This window comes from Carassius auratus, chromosome 4, assembly GCF_003368295.1.
Source record: "Carassius auratus strain Wakin chromosome 4, ASM336829v1, whole genome shotgun sequence".
Lineage (NCBI taxonomy): Eukaryota > Metazoa > Chordata > Actinopteri > Cypriniformes > Cyprinidae > Carassius > Carassius auratus.
Window position 1 is genome coordinate 1,674,836 of NC_039246.1, and position 21,605 is coordinate 1,696,440.

At 37.7% G+C, this 21,605-nt stretch overlaps 1 protein-coding gene across 5 annotated transcripts in view; it reads right to left on the bottom strand.

Moving 5' to 3' along the window:
• Positions 1–21,605, bottom strand: part of LOC113065764 (NACHT, LRR and PYD domains-containing protein 12) — a 52,898-nt gene that overhangs the window by 6,833 nt on the left and 24,460 nt on the right. For 4 of the 5 annotated variants that reach the window (XM_026237304.1, XM_026237294.1, XM_026237278.1 and 1 more), the window contains one exon: positions 15,725–15,898. The exons of the other annotated variant lie outside the window; for it this stretch is intronic. In XM_026237304.1, the coding sequence (XP_026093089.1) occupies positions 15,725–15,898 (174 nt within the window). The remainder of the gene's footprint in view (positions 1–15,724; positions 15,899–21,605) is intronic. 5 annotated transcript variants of the gene reach the window in all.

Sequence of the window (21,605 nt, forward strand, 5' to 3'; positions counted from 1 at the left end):
TCAAGCGAGCAAGTTGTAGGGTGATTAGAAAGGATGAGTTTTGACACTTCTGTCTCAGAGAGTGAAGAGAAGGATGTAAATGAGTGTAAGTTTGCTGGTGATATGAGCTTGACTGATTGTGGTGTGGAAAATTGTGCACTAATGTGTTTAATTTTATTAATGAAAAACATTGCAAAGTCGTCAGCTATTAGAGATGAAGCAGGAGGAGGAGGAGGACAAAGAAGTGAGGAAAATGTTTTAAAAAGCATGCGAGACTTGTTGAGATGAATTGTTAATTTTGTTATGGTAGTATGTCCTTTTAGCAGAGGAGACATTAGCAGAGAAGAAAGATAGGAGTGACTGATACACAATAAGATCAGTAGTATTTTTGGATTTGCGCCACACCCTTTCAGAAGCTCTAAGCTTAGAACGGTGTTCGCGTAGAACATCAGATAACCAAGGGGCAGAAGGGGTGTTACAGGCTGGGCTGGAAGATAAGGGGCAAACAGTGTCTAAACAAGATGTAAGAGTGGAGCAGAAAGTATCAGTAGCACTGTTAGCATCCAAAGATGCAAACAGTTTAGGGGAAGGAAGTGAAGATGAAACCATTGCAGATAGCCGGGAGGGTGAAAGTGTGCGTAGGTTACATCGAAAGATGACATGTGGAGGGGTAAGTGATGTGTCAGGGATCATGTTGAGGTTAAGAATGAGGAGGAAGTGATCTGACGTGTGCAGTGGAGTAACCAGAACATGATCAGTAGAGCAGTTTCGTGTATAAATAAGGTCCAGTTGGTTGCCTGATTTGTGAGTAGCAGTAGTTGACACTCGGTTGAGATCAAAAGAGGCAAGTAGAGTGTGGAAATCAGCATACAGAGGTTTATCTAGATGGATGTTGAAATCTCCAAGCATAACTAGGGGAGTACCATCCTCAGAAAAGGTTGAGAGCAACACATCTAATTCATCCAAAAAGTTACCTAGTGGTCCTAGGGGTCGATAGACAACTAAAAAATTTATTTTAAAAGGGTAGGTAACAGTAACTGAATGAGATTCAAAGGAGCTGTTGATACCCAGAGATGGTAAAGGATTAAATTTCCAATCATTAGAAATGAGTAGACCAGTACCTCCACCTCTTCCAGTCAAACGGGGAGAGTGGGAAAACAAGAAATTATTATAGTATTAGTATGTATATATCATGATGACAGCTTATTTAACACTTGTTGACACTTTTTGGTATTTTCCTAGAAGTCCATAAGAGTGTTAACCATGTAACTTCCTGTTACCAGCAGGTGGCGCTATGAATATAACTGAATTTGGTCATGATTGTTTGTTCAAGACAGAACACCTATCACACGTGTGAAGTTTGGGGAAGTTCAGACATTGCTTGCCTAAATTACAGCAACTTCCTGTTTTCATGGCGAAACATCAAACTTTGCCAGGCCACCAGGGACACACCCCTTGATGAAAACCTTCACAATTTAACATCACAAAGGTCCTATGACGACTCTCACTAAATTTGAAGACAATCCGATTAAAACTGTAAGAGGAGTTCTTCAAGGTACGAGGCATGGAAATGGCAAAAACTGTACAAAAATCATACCGGAAATTCAAAATAACTTACTTCCTGATGGGTTTTGGATTTTGTACCAAGACACTTTTTTGTAGATAATGGTGTGCTACAAGTGTGTACCGATTTTCGTGCACGTACATGAAACCTAGCTCGAGGCGCACTCCGTTCAAATATATGAGGTGGCGCTATTGAGCCATTTTGCCACGCCCGCTTCTGAAACCTATATCAGATGTACATTTTCGCCATTTCTGATGCGTGTGCAAAGTTTCGTGAGTTTTGGAGCATCGTGAGTTTTAGGCCATCAAAAATGCGATTTATTACAGAGAAGAAGAAGAAGAAGAAGAAGAAGAAGAAGAAGAAGAAGAAGAAGAATAAACAGAGCAATTCCAATAGGGTCCTTGCACTGCAGTGCCCTAATTAAAGCTGTAAGCAGCGATGAAAGGGCCCTCACACTCGGGCTCACCACCACCCGGTGCCCATAGGATGAACAGTTTTGAGAGTTTTGGAGCGTGTTTAGGCCCTCAAAAAGGCAATTCATTTCGGAGAATCATATAAATCACTCTAATAAATCACAGCAAGTATCAAATTATTATTATTATTATTATTATTATTATTATCATTATTATTATTATTAGTATGACTTTTATCAGAGACCCTCTGGCAGTTTGAGAACCGCTGGTCTGCACAGAAGAAAGCCCTGTCTACACTCTGCCTCGGTATGAGCTATGTTGAGCTATTCATTAATCTGGTTATTTGATGAGAAAAAGATGAAATGTAGTTACGATAAATACATCAAGAGTCCGTACATCTGCAGTAGTGGAGGATTATTATTCTGCCTCGTGAAACTGTGGAAAAACTGATGATAGCACTGTTTGATCTTGGCTGACAACCGATGCAACTGGTTTCAAGAAGATCCGGTTACATCGAATGATTAGTTCGCGAACCGGATATCACTACACTGCAGTGTTGTGAACGGGCTCACAACAGACCTAGAAGAGAAGACAATGATGAATAAAGTCGTAGTTTTTGCTACTTTTGGACCAAAAAATTCTAACTGACCCTCTGATTCCACATGGACTACTTTGATGTTGTTTTTCTTACCTTTCTGGACATGAGAGCTCTCGGACTAAATTTAAAATATCTTAAACTGTGTCCCGAAGTTGAACGGAGGTCTTACTGGTTTGGAACGATATGAGGGTAAGTCATTAATGACATAATTTTCCTTTTTGGGTGAACTAACCCTTTAAGAAGACAGTGATTCATTAACAGGGGTTGCATGAGTAACTGTCATATTCACTTCGTGTATAGTTCTTGAAGTGTCATTTTTGGATGTCCTATACACTTTCATTATATAAAGAGAAAATATTATATTTTTCTAAAACTCTTAGTTTGTGTTCAAATGATAAATGAAAGTCATATAGGATGGCATGAGAGTGGAAAGGATGGAGTTTCCCTTTCCCTGTATTTTTATTTTTGTTGGTGTTCCGCTGGGTTTCATTTTAATTGTTGTTGTTGAACTAAATATACGTTTGACCTGTGCCAATGCATTTTTTTTTCATTCTTTCCCTTTAACCATTCTTCTGTATTGTCTACTTCTACTTTTTTAATACTTGAGTACAATTTAAAGTTGTACTTTTTTACTTTAACTCAAGTATGATTTTGACCAGATACTTGTACTTTTAATTGAGTAAAACTTTTACTGAATAATTATACTTTCACTTGAGTAATTGTTTGAGTACTTTTTACACCTCGAAACTAGTGTTGCACGGTGCACCGATACTTCAAAAGTATCTCGGATATTAAAAGATTAAAATTAAAAGATTCTCGGAAATTAAAAAAACGTCACGATTCCTATATTTATTAGTATCGATACTTCAAAGAATGACTGCATTCCAGATTTGTAAGAGAAGTATTTCATGTTGGCGTGTGCAATGCATGCTTCCAGTGCCTCCCTATTGACGTCTGTGTTTTTTCTCCACACGCAAGCAGCAAAAAAGCACTACGGCGAGATGGCTGCATTAGTGGCTTTACTAAACTGATTTGGCTTTACTAAAATGTGTGCATAATCGCATTAAATAGTTTAAATAAGTTGCTCAGATGAACAAAGCACAAGGTTTTCTTGCATAATTAACATTTTAATTGTTTGGTCAGACAGTTTATACAGTATATAATATTCACATTAATCAGGGATTAAACGTATGCTAAATATGAAAACGAGCGTATCTGCACAGCACCTATAACTGCGCTTTGTATCTGCTGATTGCTGATCGAGATTTACATGCTTGGCTCACTGACCCTGTATACGCATTCATTTCGTTCACGAACGAGATGTATCAGTTCATTCAACTCTTTCATGAATGAGAAGATCTCTCGATCTCGTTCAGTGAAGGACGGATTTGTTCACTACATTCAACAAAGCACATGCTCCGTCACATCTTGAGTAACTCTTTGACAGGATGTCACGAGCTGCGCATCCTGTGGAGGGAGGAACTTCAGTGAACAAGAAATATGAATGTAATAATACAATCTCCATAATAATCGGGAAGAAGGAGGCGGGAACCAGCGGACAATCAAAATGAAACTTGAATAATTAAAAATAAACAAAAAACAGCGCATCAGCCCCTCACGAACGACTGATGCGCACAAATAAAAACCAAAACATAAAATAAAGCCCAGGCCTGGGGCCTGTTCTTCATACGTCGCTAACTCAGTTAGCTGGATTTGAATGTTGACGATTTGGCGTGATCTTGGATCATTTGGTTCTTCGAAGCTCATCCTGCAGCTGATGTCATAGCAACATGTCCGTAAGCTTAAACCTGCTCGGGAGCAGCTTATTTCATGTAAACAGGATTTGATCGCTTCTTTTCAACCAGAACTGATACTCAAAATATGTCTGCTACCACCGCTACTTTATTACAAGAGTATCGTACTGATCAAGGGACAGCCAATTTTACTCACTGAAATATTTATTTGTCATAAAATTATTACTTCATAATTGTATTAGAGTCTTACACACATGCTATACAGATAATAGAGTCGTGCATTATTTTGAGTGATGACTGCTATTATAAGAGTGGATTGATGAAGCGCAGGAGCAGTGTTGCCAACTTCTTTCAATGGAAAGTAGCTAAACTCTGCCTGAAAAGTCGCTAGATGACGTCATATGCAAATTAGCATATTCATGACGTAAGTGCGTCATATTATCTCGCCCTTTCTATGCTCATGTACTGCGTTTTAAGGCAGCCAAAATTCTCAATAAAAGTTTTTTATTATTATATTTTAATGTTTCTGTTGTCCGACAACGGAATTAATATTATAATGACTGAAACGCGGTCCATTAAGAATACATAACCAGCTCTCAAAGATGTTAATCTCTGCACTAAAATCCTATTCACGACATTGTCTAATTAAATCACATACACATAAGATTAAGATAATGATTGTACTGTGATTTCGGCTATACTTGTATGTAAAATAGAGTTAGAAGCAACAGAATATATTTTATTAACAGAAAGTGCTGCTCCTTTCTGCCCGCTGAACATAGCAGAAGCAGATGCAGAGAGAGAGGGGCGTGTGCGCACGCTGGGAGAGAGAGAGAGAGAGAGAGAGAGAGAGAGAGAGAGAGAGAGCTCGTGCGGCAGTACTGGAGAGTCTCAGAGACTAAATAAGGTCTGTCAAAAAAAGTCGCCAGATTTGTCGCTAGTCGCTTTTTTGGAAAAAAGTCGCTATGGGGGTCTGAAAAGTCGCTAAATCTAGCGACAAAGTCGCTAAGTTGGCAACACTGCGCAGGAGATGCAGAGAACATGATATTGACCCTTAAGAAACTTTCATTAATGCTGTCACGTAACAAATCTGTCCAAATATAAAATGAAATGAATAGATAATTTCTACATTGAAATAAAAATGTAAAGTCTGCACAACTATTATAAATTGCGAATCTAAATAATTGGGAATCATTAAAACATTATAATAAAATAAAAACATTATCTATTATCTGTATCTATTATCTATTATCTGTTTCATGTAAATATTATAATATTTATGTAGTTTTGTTTGCTTGGCTGTTTCCTTATAAAAGAAATGTCAAGTTTTTCGTCAGGTGTCGTTTTAAATTATATGACGTCATTACATTGCCGTCTTGCCACCAGCCAATCGCTGCACTGCTGATCATGGTTTGGAGTATTGATACATATCCCCTTTAAGCCAACACATGAACGCGCAATTATCTCAGATAACTCAATCAAGCGATACTAATCATACACAACAGGTGTGTTCGAAGAACCCAATTAGCCGGATCATGATTAGCACGATGATATTATCTTGGATGTGTCATTTGTTCTCGGATGTAATAAGCGACAACGGCCCCTGGTCCTCTCTCGTCCTTCACTGTCGTCGCTCCAGTTTTATAGCCTTCCATCTCCTCTGTGGGACTCGAGACCAGTGGTGGGTCGCAGGTGTCGCTCATTCCCACATCCCTCAGCCCTGCCCCACTCGTCACAATGAGTCTAGTAGAAACGTATCTTCCGTGATTTCCGCTATAAGCGGGTCAGGGTGGGTAAAGAAATTTTAATTTATTTGCGGGCTGGCCAAATAATTTCATAAAAGCAGGACCCACGCATCACTAGGCTGCATGAGCAAGCACTGTGATCGCCGGTCCATGACTGGTAGAAAAAGATGACGCTCACTAAAGATGATGTTCATTAAAGCTCCCTGGCTGAGTTTTCTCCTTTGAAAGAAAAGGTTGCACAACTGACAGAATAAGTTACCATATCTACAATTTATTTTCTTTCTTTTTTACTTAAATGCCATTGTTTAAATTGATATTTATCTTTTGACATTTAATCTTCTGAGAAACATTGTTTAATATAATCACTGTTCATATTTTTATTCAAAGTTCAGAATAAAGATACATTTATTACTCTTATGTTTCTTATGATAACTGAGATAATGCTGCTAAATTTTCTCTTTCTTTACCTTGAATGTCATTGCTCTATTTTATTTTTTATATTTTGATATTTCATATTTTGTTCAAATGTTTAATATATCTGCTGTTCATATCTTTATTTATTAGTGTGTTACATGATTAGAATGTTGTCCCGGTTTTAAAATAAAGCACATCGATGATATTTGAGAGTGTATTTTCCCTTTTCAGGAAAAGTATCGGAAAAGTATCGAAATTGCAATTCTTGACTAGGTATCGGTATCGAAACAATAATTTTGATATCGTGACAACACTACTCTAAACTGAGAAAGTGCATTTGAAACTTGCATATGCTTGGGTCTGGTGAATTAATTAAATACACTGATGTTAATCCCTACTGTCAGCGAAATGAAAGTTGAACTCATTGTGTGTACTCACAGCTACATAAGGTATTTTTCCCTTAGCAATTATGTAAATGTACAAATTACTTATTTCTTGAAAATGTTTGTATTGCATTGATTTAGATTTTTATGAAATATTTACCTTGTGAGACGTGGACTGTGATTTATCTTAAAAAATGTCCACTTCTTAATTGTACACATACATCAGTTTGTTTCATCATTTTCACAACATATTTTTATATTTTGCAGTTAAAATTGCGTATTTTTAAATAAAAAATTGGCTGTAAAATGATACAACTAATACATGACTAATTTTAATATTTGTTTTATCAGATAATTAATGCTAAATAAATCATAAAAATATACATGCTTATAGACAGATAATGATTTCTGCTGCAGAACTTTCACATGTGCATCTTGGGAAACATCTAATGTCTGCAGTTACATATGCAAGATGTATTTTTAAGAGTGCTTGTTCATCTGCCGTACGTCTCTAAGATGTTTCCTGTCAGATGTCAAATAGACATTTATTAGAAAGCATGTAAAACTGTTTCTGAGAGCTTTATCAGATTACACAGCAGATGTTTCCCAGATCTTTAGCAGACGTCTTACACGTTTAATAAATATATTACATCTGATAAAATGTAGAGACGTTCATAATGTCTAAATATAATTTAATGAATACAAAAATATATATATTAGGGAGTGGCCTATAAGTAAATCTCTGCAGCCATCTAGTAATGGTATTTTAATATATATTTTATTTTTTTATTATTGTTTGCTTTCCTACATCATGAAACTTGTAAATTTATACATGGGGGAAACCTATGAAGGATGAACAAATAGTGTCACATAAAAAATAGTCTTACTTTCATATTCTGTAAAACTTGGAAAAGTTGTGTGAAGCATTTAACACTTGAAAACATTAAACCATTTCTGCCACAAATTCCTGTAGTTTACTCTTAAATCAATGGTGAGCGGAGTTGGAGATTTGTGTTTACTGAACAATGTTTGTTTTCGTCTCCACATCAGTGGCGTTTGTTCTGATATCAGCTTTAACTGAATTTGAATGCTTCTCACAAGATTTCACAGAGATGTTACTGATTCTGTGGTGAATTCGACTGCTTTCTTCACTGTATCTCCCATTGCTGTGTATAACGGTGTCTTGTGATCCAGATCAGCCAGAGGATCGAGCAGATAAATGGTCTGCGCTGCGGAGGCCAAACTAGTGCGGATTTGTTCTGCTTTCGGTTTGTTTATCCAGTGTAGCTTATGTTGATGTACATCAGTCATGATGAGAAAACAAGGCTATTCATTCCATTTTTGGAACTGAGAAACAACCTTTCTTTGACTGACTGAGCATTGCGATGACGTCATGGGACACGTCTAAGCCCAAATTCTAGCAATTATGAAAATTTGCGAGCTTTTGCGAGTTTGCTAGATTTTGCGATAAATTCAGCGATTGCTAAATCGCTAAATCTTCGAGAGACTGGCTAATGTGCAGAGGAGCTAACTGTTCCACAATGCTATTTCAAAATTAAAAACTGCCAGCAAAGAAATTAACTACTTTATTAATTATAATTTTACTGGAAACTGTACAAATAAAGCATATTTTAATAATATTTCCAGCCGGCACATGAACGACCTTCAACATTGAAATATGGTTGAAATAAGGTCAGTTGTGGATTCAACGTTGAAACAACTTTGATTCAACGTTTAAAGATTAACGGTTGAAAAACATTTATATTTACATATAATTTAGTCGCTATGTCAGCACAGGCGTTTCAAACAGACTTTTATGATATGGATTCGACAGCACCGGCGCAAGCAGTGAGTAACAGTGTTCATTAATGCCTGATCTGTGATCAGTGATTTCTGATGTGTAGCTAATCATTCAAGTTCTCACAGACTTTCTTTCTAAATCGTTTAATACTGTTTATGCATCAGTGAATCAAGCCAGTGACTAAACGATCAACTTCACGTTGTTTCTCTTAGTAGCATGAAACAAATCTGTTATTTAAATTGTGATTTAACTACAGAGAGCGATCAAAGAACGCTCGCTTTTTTCCAGAGCTGTTACACATCGCGAGTATATCTGCACACTTGCCCAAACTGCCGTTACAATGAATGACGCTGTTATGCTGCACAACGGAGCTCTTACTGTATTCATGTGTTTGCTGTTAACTGTGGTGAAAGCATTTTGTGAGGAAAACATGTTGCAATAATGACGAGATCACTGCATCCACGCGATAAACAGACTCTGTCTACTCAATGCTCATCACTGCAGCCTTTCATGTGATGGGGAAAAGATTGAAAAAATTATTATATAATCAACACTTCCACGATTCGTTAATCTCGACAGCTGTAATAGTAATATATATATATATATATATATATATATATATATATATATATATATATATATATATATATATATATATATTTGAGAGGGGTTTCACATGTAATATGCATTTCGAATGCAAAGATGTCAGCCAATCACAACAGTTGTGGTTTACTCAGAGTCTCACAGCAGACACGCCCCTTCAAACAGAGCATTCAAGCCAGAGGGCTAATATCAGGAACTAAAAATGCTTTTTATTTCTAAATTTTAAATGTAAAAATCATACTAACAATATAAATACACCTAAGGAAACATTAAAAAGCATTTAAAGAAAAGTAAATAATCCATGTCATGGGACCTTTAACAAACTTTAAAATTATTTATATTAAATTATTCAAGATTATTATTATTTTAATATCATTTTACAAAATTTTAGTCATGATACCTATTCTAAATATTATCATCATTAACAACAATAAAACTATATACATTTCGCTGCTTTATCACACTGAAACAACTCCCATTGGTAGTTTTATTTTATTACTTCGATCATGATTGGTTAATCTGGCTGTCATTCAGGAAACTGAACAATGAATTGGTTCACACCTTTCTACATTTACATTTCTACATTTCTACAAAATATGACCGTTATTGTCGTCTTTCTGTGAGTGAGGCAGCTGACTGTGAGCTGATGCTTGTTATAACTGACTGATCGCTCAGTCCCAAATTATTTAATATTTTCCTGTTAATTTTTTATTTTTATTTAGAGCGAATTTCAATGGAGAACAAAAACAGTGAACAAAAGAAGGGTCAGATGTGTTCTGCGAGGTCCTGCAAACACACTGGCAAAATGAGGTAAGAAAATCGCTATCTTTATTATCTTTTAAAAATATTAAAGTATTACCAGAGTTTACAAAAGGGTGGCTTAAAGGACATGTAACCTGCAGAAGATAAAAAATAACCGTGTGTGTATTTTTGCATTGCTTTATCACAGATGATCAAGTTAGATGCTCACCTAATTTGTTGCTCGTAAGTTATGTTTTAATGTCTGTCTTTTAGAGATTTTTCCACATTAAGTGTGTTGTATATGTTTTTTTTATTCTTATAATAGTTTCAAAGTGTTTTCTGAAACATATAAGTGCAAAAGTCAGTACAATTTTAATGACTTAATGAAAATGAATAGGATAGTTTAAATGTAGTTTAATATTAATACATTTTAATTTAATCATTGAGTAAGGTTTTTTTTTTTGCACATTTAAGTATGTTACAGTTAATGTACAGTACAGTTTTGTAACTTTTGTTACATAATTACATTTAAAATTACATTTTAATTTAAGGTTTAAGTTTTCATTTACCTGTATGTAAGCACAATGTAGTGTTAATGTTCAAACTGTATTTCCCATGGTAAAGTGGCTGAAAACTACGGACCCCCTTAAGTGTCATTGTGGTGGGAAAAAATCAGAGTGAGTGAAAAAATTTCGGGTGGGAGGAAATTTTTTTTTTTTGCGTTCTCTCGCAAAACTTTGGCGTTCCCTCGAGAAACTTTTGCGTTCTCTCGCAAAACTATTGCGTTCTCTCGCAAAGATATTTGCGTTCTCTCGCAAAACCAGCGTTCAGACAAAACACTTCCTGTTTACTTTACAGCTTGTAGTGGTTCATACAGCTCCATAAGTCCACAATGGAGCGGTTCATAGAGTTTTGTTTTGAAATTGGAGAAATAGTCAGTGCATGCTTCTTAAGGCAAGGTTTTGGGACATAGTAAAACGCTTTATGTAAAACAATGTGTGACGAGAGCCGAGGGAACTAAACGATCAGTGTCTAATCACAGACGCGTTTTCTTTGAGTCTGATCTGATGACGGGTATTACATACATATGTCAAACAGACATTAAAGAGACCCGGGACCGGACCGGACCCGACCTGGCTGACCATTCACTGTGAAGACCTCACAATACTGGGACTCTCCATAGGTGTAATGGTTTTACTAATGTACAAACTGTATAATCTATCCTCCTACACTAATGTAACCCTACCAATCACAGAAAACGTTTGGCCTTTTTTGAATTTCAAAAAATACCATTTAGTATGTTTTTTTGCAATATTTTCATGATACCCTAAATAGGCTACCATTCTTTCAGTTCAAAACCATGTGGTTTCAGATGGGCTTTGTTGCACATAAAATTGTTAGCTATAAGATAAGCATCTTACTTGTTGTCTTTTCATATTCATCAATGACATCTTCAGTTTTAATGAGTTCAACAAAGCAAAAAAAGGGACCAGTGCAGAGGGACACAGCAGAATTGATTCATTCTTAAGCCAGACAAGAGGTGTGCAGCTATACAGCCAGGGGCATCCCAGACAGAAGGCCATTACTGAATCCATAATACAGGACCTCATCATTTCATGCAACCTACCACTATCTTTGATTGACAAGCCTAGCTTCAGGAATTTTATGTCAGTGGTAGAGGAGAGATATTGCCCAGTATGCCAAAGCACCGTAACCAGACGTCTGAGTGAGCTAGTAGCAGAAAAAGAGTCCAAGATAAAATGTAAACCACAAAAGACTGACAATGTGTCAGTGACAGTGGACATCTGGACTAACAGGAGCATGCGTGGCCTCTTAGGGGTAACAGCCCACTTCATGGAAGTGGAGGTGAAAGAGTGCCCAAGAAGACTGCAGACAGTTCTCCTAAGTTGTGAACGATTCACTGGGTCACAAACTGGAGAGAGAATAAGTGGGAAATTTGAGGAGATATGTGACAACTTTAAGATAAAACATAAATTTGATTACATCATCTGCGATAATGCCTCAAATATGAAGAAACCCTTCACAGTTTGTTTCCCTTCTGCTAAAACTAACAATGAAGATGATGATGAAGATAAGCTGGGAAACAGCTGCATGTGGGAGGAAGTAAGTGAGGAATACCAGGATGACGTGGAATCCATCCAGAGCAGCTGTCGGCAGCAGCGGCTGCAGTGCTTTGCACATTAATTGCAGCTTGTTGTAAGAGATGGGCTAAAGGAGACAAAAACTCTGAACAGTACAATGGCAAAAATGACAAAATTTTGCAGTTTACTCCATTCTACTCGTAGACTGAAGGAAGCTTTTGAGGCGGAGTATGGAGCAAACCGAAGCATCCCCTCAGCTGTGTCCACACGATGGAACACAACTCTTCGCTTTGTGGAGGCAGTCACTGACCTGGATCCCCAAAGCCTAAACTCTCTCCAGGAAGCCCAAGGACATAAAGGTGTGTGCTTATCAGCCAGAGAATGGAGTCAGCTCAAAGAGCTTGTTGACATTTTAGCCCCATTTCTGCAAGCAACAGACCTTACACAAGGGGAGAAGGTGGTGACTGTCAGAGCGGCTCTACCTTGTGTACTCTCACTCAACAGCCACCTCATCCATATGCTGAATCTCGTCACCTGGTTGGCTTAGTGAAAGCACTGCAGACGTCACTCCAACACCATTTCCAGGGGATGTTTGCAAATGTCAGAATGGATGAAACAGCACAACCCTCCGTAGAGCTTCCATTTGGAGATATGGTCTACATGTCTGCACTACTAGACCCATCATTCTGCCTATTTTGGCTAGAACAAGATGTCCTCACACCAGATGAATTCAAGAGTGAGGTGAAGGAGATGATGATAGGTAGGTGAATACACATTAACAGATTTAAAAGATTATCATCACATTATGCATCTAACATATTCAAATCTTGTCTTACTTTTTATTGTTTCATGACTTAATCATCACCAGTGTACATTTAGTGTATTAACGTCTTAATATTGTAACAAACCATAATTTTTGTGGAATATTTTCAGAAAGTTGCACTTTTTGAACTATCTCTCAAACAGACATGGAAGAGAAGACAATGCTGAATCAAGTCGTCGTTTTTGCTATTTTTGGACCAAAATGTATTTTCGATGCTTCAAAAAATTCTAACTGACCCTCTGATGTCACATGGACTACTTTGATGATGTTTTTCTTACCTTTCTGGACATGGACAGTATACCGTATACACAACTTCAATGGAGGGACTGAGAGCTCTCGGACTAAATCTAAAATATCTTTAACTGTGTTCCGAAGATAAAAGGAGGTCTTACATGTTTGGAACAGAATAAGGGTGAGTTATTAATGACATAATTTTCATTTTTGGGTGAACTAACCCTTTAAGACTTTTCTAGTTCTAAGGCCACTGAAGGACACCTAGAAGCCAGAAAGAAAAGCCTAGACGTTTTTGTGGCCGGGTTAGCCAATCTAATCTCATCCTTTGGATTTTTTTTATTTTATTATTTCTAAACATTCTGTTCTTAACAAATTACAGGCCATAAGTTGGTCAGTTGCTTCACATTCACTCTAAAAATGTTGAGCGTTTGATTGTTGTGCTAGCCAGCCACTGAGTAAATAACAAATAATTGAGGATTCTCTATCATAAGGAAGTGTACAGTGTGTGCAGAATTATTAGGCACATTGATTTTCTGATAATTTTTTATTCCCAGGCACAATAAAAATGATCAGAAAATCAACGTGCCTAATAATTCTGCACGCCCTGTAATGTGTTAATTTTGTGGATAGTATGAAGAGTTCAGATGCAAAAGCCTTTTAAGTGCAACCTAAAATTTTCTTCTAGAATAATCATTTTTATAAAGCTTGTATATTTAAGTTCAGTAATCTCACTTAATTGACAATTAATTGCATTGTGATTTAAGTGAAATTACTGAACTTGCATATATGAGCTTGATAAAAATTATCATTCTAGAAGAAAATTTCAGATTGCACTTAGAGGCTTTTGCATCTGAACTCTTCATATATTTCACATTGTTTGGTTCATTGCAATAGCGTTTTGCATTTAGCTACAATGTAATGTTTGACCATATTTGGTCTTTCTTAATTTTTGGTCTGTACTGTACTGTGTGTTCATGCTACAATGCAAAATACAAATATTAACTTAAAAGTAAAGCATTCTTGGTGTTTTTTTTCATGTTGCAATAGCCTGTTTACACTGATTATCTACCAAAATCAAAGCTGATACTGTGTGCTAATAGATAGAGGTGTCATAATAACATATTACATGCTTTGAATTCCATATATATAGCTATGCAGTGTTCTAAGCAGCTTGGATGGGTCGCTGTACGTGATGCAACATTTATTATAACCAGAGACTTAATATAATATAGTGACTTGAGACTTTACTTGGACTCTAGCTCAGAGACTTGAGACTTGACTTGGACTCTATCTCAGAGTCTTGAGACTTGACTTGGACTCTAGCTCAGAGACTTGAGACTTGACTTGGACTCTAGCTCAGAGACTTGACTTGGACTCTAGCTCAGAGACTTGTGAGCATCTCTGATGAATATTAAATATTTTAACTACAGTGTTTTTCTTTAATTTTCCCTGACTACAGCCATCAAAGGTATCACATCATTGAGGTAAAGCTGACGGCTGCTTGCAAAAATGTGCTTTAATGCGCTTGTTTGATAACTTGTGGTTAAAGTGCAACTCAGCGGTTAAAATCTGAAAAACCATTTTGCAGACACGCCGGCTGCAGCAATCCCGGCACAGAAGGCTAATTTTGGCATGGCCACCTACTGTAAGTAGTTACTCCCCAACACTAATCATGATATTGCGATAGCAAAACTGTTGTCACAAGACTATATGAAACAATAGGTCTTCCAAGCAAAAGTATAGTTTTTTTAATATATTATAACATCTTATTCTAAAATAAAAAATCTTTAAAGTTGTTTTTGGGCCATTATGCTTTGGCACAGAATCTGGAAAAAATAACTAAAACTGAAAGCACAATATGGCTTAATCCCTTCATCAAGTCTGTTTTCGCTGCGTGTTTCAAAGCGAAGTGCACACATTGTTTCATCAGCTTGTGATCCGGTGTTTTATGCGCTGCAGAACGCCTCCATTAAAGTGAATAAATGCAGTTATCTTGTTTATTGCATATGCTGTGAGTTTAGCATGCATTTGGGAATGCAACAGCTACCAATTTGGCATAATTTTATGGTAGATTACAGCATTCTACTAGATTTGTAGTAAGACAAATTTTTGTAAGCATGTTTTCACTGAAGCTGGAGTTCTCATTCAAAATAAAAGCTTAAAAATGCAGTATGAATTGCTGACAGCTAGTGGTTTAAATGGGTAATGTTACAGCAGTCCAAATTCAAAATATATCTTTCAAGTGTAGAAATTAGGAAAAAAGAATTGTAATTTTCCTACTGTAGTGCATAGCAAAAGTAATATAACCATAAAATATTTTATTTAATTTATTTTACAGTGCAATTGGTTTAAAATATATGTCTATTATTCTAATTTTTTTATATTATTATTATTATTATTATTTTATTCTAATTTGTTTGTTTTTCTGACTTACGTTTTCTTAGTTAAGAACATGAGTTGAGCTCTTAATTTTGAACTCTAAATGTGCATTGACTTCATATCGTGATATTATTGTTTGGTGAGATTTTGATAGGTACATCCCAACTAAAAACTCCTCCTGCTCAACATACTTGAGTTTTTCCAATGAGCATTTTGGATCCTCCAGTTTTTCAGAGAGTAGCCTGACTCCAGAATCTCCTGGGTGATTGTAGCTCAGATCAAGCTCTCTCAGATGTGATGGGTTTGAACTCAGAGCTGAAGACACATAACCACAGCCTTCCTCTGTCACCATACAGCCAGACAACCTACAAAAATATACAGCAACAGTCTACATCACATTGCAGTAGTTCTATAGCATTGTGACTGTCCTTTTACTTAGTACAGAAATACAATCTTTCATTGCTTTATTCACGTTTAAATGCTATAAATATAAGCAATGTTTTATTCCATGAGTTTTTCAATTAGAATTTATATATTAAGTTGCTCAAGCAAGTGGCAAAACATTTAAATAAAGTCTACAGTTTACTTGCTTTGTTTTAGAGTATTAGTCTATCAAAATTATTAAATTAAAACTTACCACTGACACAGTCACACCCTCTTGCCTTTTCTTTTGCATTTAAATATTTGATGAAAGGAATTTTGTGGTTCAGAAAAAACTTTCGTTTTCCTACCTCCATGAATCCCATATTGCCTTGTTCATCTGAAACACTTTTTTCTTGTTTTAAACCTAGCCAAGAAGCCATATGTATACTACAACGGCCGCCATTCCAGTAAGATGTATATATAGGCCAAGATAGAAGCTCAGTGTCTCTCCAGTTTTTGCAATTTTGCAATATTGTTCCACACCAATTCCTGCATATTCTATTCATCTCGGGTCTGTTCATACTGAACAGCTTTGAGTTAACATACTACACCTGACAGGAGCTTTTGGATATCGGTGAAGACTTTTCCAACAGTTGTATCACCAGTCTTCGACTCATCCGAGATCGCCAAAACAACCAAGGCTACGCACTCTACCTGGCCGGGTCTAAGAGCCAAGCTAAAGCTAACACCGCTCAGGCTCTCTTTACCCAGCATTTTCCTCGCTAATGTGCGGTTTTCACAGAAACATGGCTACACAGCGACGTACCCAATAATGCTATTGAGCTAGTCAGACGTTACACGCTCCGGGCAGATAGGACAGCAGATGACTCTGGCAAGACAAGAGGTGGTGGATAGTGTATTTATGTCAACAAAGCTTGGTGTACAGACACTGCTCACCTAACCTAGAGTTTCTCATGGTTAAATGTAGACCTTTTTATCTGCTGCGGGAGTTCACTTCCACCATAATAACTGCAGTCTATATTCCACCGGATGCTAATGCCAAGCTTGCTTTGAACGTGTTTCATGTAGCCATTATTAAAGGGTTAGTTCGCCCAAAAATGAAAATTATGTCATTAATAACTTACCCATATGCTGTTCCAAACATGTAAGGCCTCCTTTTATCTTCGGAACACAGTTTAAGATATTTTAGATTTAGTCCGAGAGCTCTCAGTCCCTCCATTGAAGCTGTGTGTACGGTATACTGTCCATGTCCAGAAAGGTAAGAAAAACATCATAAAAGTAGTCCATGTGACACCAGAGGGTCCGTTGGAATTTTTGGAAGCATCAAAAATACATTTTGGTCCAAAAATAGCAAAAACGACGACTTTATTCAGCATTGTCTTCTCTTCCGTGTCTGTGTCTGTGTGTGAGAGAGTTCAAATCAAAGCAGTCTGGATTTCCGGTTCGCGAACGAATCATTCAGTTCACCAAATCGAACTGAATCGTTTTAAACGGTTCGCATCTCTAATACGCATTAATCCACAAATGACTTAAGATGTTAACTTTTTTAATGTGGCTGACACTCCCTCTAAGTTCAAACAAACCAATATCCCGGAGTAATGCATGCACTCAAACAATACACTGACTGAACTGCTGTGAAGATGAACACCGAGCCGAGCCAGATAACGAACAATAGACTGACTCGTGAACGAGTCAATGTTTTGTTCGTTATCTGGCTCGGACGGTGTTCATCTTCAGTTCTCTCTTCACAGCAGTTCAGTCAGTGTACTGTTTGAGTACATAAATTACTCCGGGATATTGGTTTGTTTTAACTTAGAGGGAGTGTCAGCCACATTAAAAAAGTTAACAGCTTAAGTCATTTGTGGATTAATGCGTATTAGAGATGTGAACCGTTTAAAACGATTCAGTTCGATTTAGTGAACTGAATGATTCGTTCGCGAACCGGATATCCAGACTGCTTTGATTTGAACTCTTTCTCACACAGACACGGAAGAGAAGACAATGCTGAATAAAGTCGTCGTTTTTGCTATTTTTGGACCCAAATGTATTTTCGATGCTTCCAAAAATTCCAACTGACCCTCTGATGTCACATGGACTACTTTAATGATGTTTTTCTTACCTTTCTGGACATGGACAGTATACCATACACACAGCTTCAATGGAGGGACTGAGAGCTTTCGGACTAAATCTAAAATATCTTAAACTGTGTTCCAAAGATAAAAGGAGGTCGTACATGTTTGGAACAGCATAAGGGTGAGTTATCAATGACATAATTTTTATTTTTGGGCGAACTAACCCTTTAAACAACAGACTGCTCACCTGGAGGCTGCTTTTATTGTCGCGGGTGATTTTAATCACTGCAAATTAAAGACAGTGCTCGCCAAATTCCATCAACATGCTTCCTGTCACACCAGAAAAGACAAAACTTTGGATCATCTTTACACAAACATTGATGGAGCTTACATCACGACCCCCCTCTCCCACCCCAGAAAGTGTTATGATCCTAGCTATTTGTTTTGTGTGGGTGTTGTTTTGTATATATGTGCAGGGATTGGCTGTCACCGGTGGAGTCTGATTGGTGGATCTACTTGGATCCCATAACCTTCAGTTTATTGTATTTGTTTGTTTATGATGATTTAATTTGGTTATGTTTTAGGAACGTAGGAGTGTCCTGCCATTTATTTTGATCTTGTTTGTGAATTGTTTATAAATAGGGAGTTAGGGAAGTTACTGTGTAATTTTGTTTATTCCCTGAATAGGTAATTTATATATGTTTGGTTATAAGTTTATTTAGTTTATTATTTTGGCCTTGGGGCACCCTGAAGTCATGGCTCCTTAATTTAATTATTACTTCCACTTTAAATAAATTATACTTTTGTGGAACTTAGTTTTGGTGTCGTTGGTGATCTGTCGGCTTGGGCTGGTTTCCTGTTATTATCAACAAAATGCTTGCCAAGCCCGTCCTGATAATATAGGATGTAACAGACAGTTTGATCACCTTTCTTTGTTTCTCACCCCTAAATATTCACCCCTCATCAACCGTGTGAAGCCATCAGTGAAAACCATCAAAGTGTGGCCAACTGGAGCAGACTCTTTACTTCAGGACAGATTTCAATACACAGCCTCGAGTATGTTTGCTTCTCAGGCTGCCTGAGGCTCCCACACGGATATTAATATCTATACATCCTCTGTACTGGACTACATCAAAACCACCATTGTCAGTGTTACAACAGAAAAACAGATAACAACATACCCTAATCAGAAGCCATGGATGAACAAGGAGGTGCGACATCTGCCGAAAGCCCGCAATACTGCCTTCAGATCAGATGACGCTCAGGCCTACAACAAATCTAGGGCTAACCTGAAAAGGGGCATCAAAAAGGCCAAGTACTGCTACAAGCTAAAGTGACAGGAACACTTTTCCAACTCTGACCCCCGACGCATGTGGCAGAGCATATAGATCATCAGTGACTATAAGTCAAGCAACTCTGCTCCAACGGTAATGGACGTCTCCTTCCTTAACAAGCTAAATTGCTTTTATGCTCGCTTCAACGGTGACAGCAAGGAGACGGCCACCAAAATCACACCCTCAGACCACCAACCCCTTAAACTCACCTCCACAGATGTCCACACTGCACTGAGCCATATTAATGCATGCAAGGCTGCTGGCCTGGACAACATTCCTGGACATGTGCTTAGGGCATGTGCAGAGCAGCTTGCAGGGGTATCCACACCCATTCCACCACCATCACACTTAACACTGGCGTACCTCAGGGCTGTGTGCTGAGCCCATTCCTTTACTCCCTTTACATCCACAACTGTAACCCTGTGCATGGGTCCAACTCCATCATTAAGTTTGCAGATGTGATTGGCCTCATTAGTGACAACAATGAGACTGCCTATGGGGAAGAGGTACAGCACCTGGCTACATGGTGTGCTGACATAACCTGCTCCTTAACACCAGTAAGACAAAGGAGCTAATTGTTGACTTCAGGAAGAGAGAAAGAGCGCACGACCCCATCCACATTAACGGGATGGTTGTTGAACGTGTCTCCAGGTTCAAGTTCATGGAAACCACCATCTTGGAGGACCTGTCCTGGACAACAAACTGGTCAAGAAGGCTCACCAGCGCCTCTTCTTCCTCAGGACACTGAAGAAGAGCCAGCTGTTTTAAGCTACATGGTTAACTTTTACCGGTGTGTGATCGATAGCATCCTGACCAGTTGTATTATAGTCTAGCATGGGAACTGCTCAGTTGCTGACTGCAAGGCACCACAGAGGGTGGTGAAAACTGTCCAATGCATAACAGGGACACCACTTCCTGCTACTGAGGACATCCAGAAGAAACACTGTCTATGACTGTTTAACTTCCTGCCCTCCGGGAGGCGCTTCAGGAGCCTACGGACAAGGACCACAAGATTCAGGAACAGCATTTTCCCTACAGTGGTCTCCTTGCTGAACTCTGCCCTCTGACATCCCCCACAATACACACACTAACTCCTCACCGCTTCTCATAACTACATCTGACTGATTAATTTATTTATTTACAACAAGCTAAAAACAGTAAACTTGTTATTACTTGCACTACTGTCTGTTCATCCAGAAACACTGAGTAATCTATTTGCACACTGAAATATTTTTTATGCACTTTACTGTCCATTGCAATAGTCTAAATGATGTTCGTATGTTCATAGTTCTGCCTATAGTGTACACTTTTACATAATCCATCTGTATAGCATGTGCATAGTACACCTATCTGTATATATCTATATTTTACCACAATCAATGAGCTGTCAGTATGTGCAGCACAGCAAACATAGACTCGTGCAGAAACATTTCTCTGCTGCAGGCATACTGCTCCTGGAACGCACCGCTGGACCGCAAACACATGCAGTGTGAAAGCTCTAATCTGTTAACTTGGTTGAGGGAAAAAACACACACCACTTAAGCACTGCAAACAGAGTATGTGTGAGACAGGGATCACACTTCACTCCTATATTGAATATGTGTAAATGGCATTAACTGCAACAACATAAATAAATGTTACTGTGTATTAACGTGTTTGTGTAAAATATTTTTGCACTGTAAAGCAGACGGACTTATTGAAATTGCTAAGTCATTCTCTGCCAACAGGAGGTGCTTTAAAGCTGGAAAAATAGAGGTTTCACCAGTATCAGCTGAACACGAAGCAGTGCTTAGCTTACAAATGCTGTTAATCACCTTAATCAGGCATATATCTTGCAAGATGACATCGAAAATATTTTAAGGACAGTCTTCCTTCAGAGATTTAGTGATATAAAAACACCTGTGCCTTATTTTGAATTTTAAATGTGCACATGCTCATATTTATTCAACAAAGCATTTTGGAAAATCAATCAGTTTTGATATTGTGGCGGGTCCCCACAAATAAATAAATGTATGGGAAACACATCCCACAACACATCAACCTGAACCCAACTTCATTACTCATCACTTCAAATTTAACTGCATTTGTAGCCAGCGCCACTACCCAGATGATAAACAAAAACAGAACGGAAGTTAACTTTGGGCCAGGGGCACGTGCCCGATGACACCATCTATGTAATCAAGCATTTCTATAATTACATTACAAACTTCACAATCTGATAATCACACTAAGCCATGTTGACATTCTCACAACCATGCATTGATATAATTTATTAAAAAAGT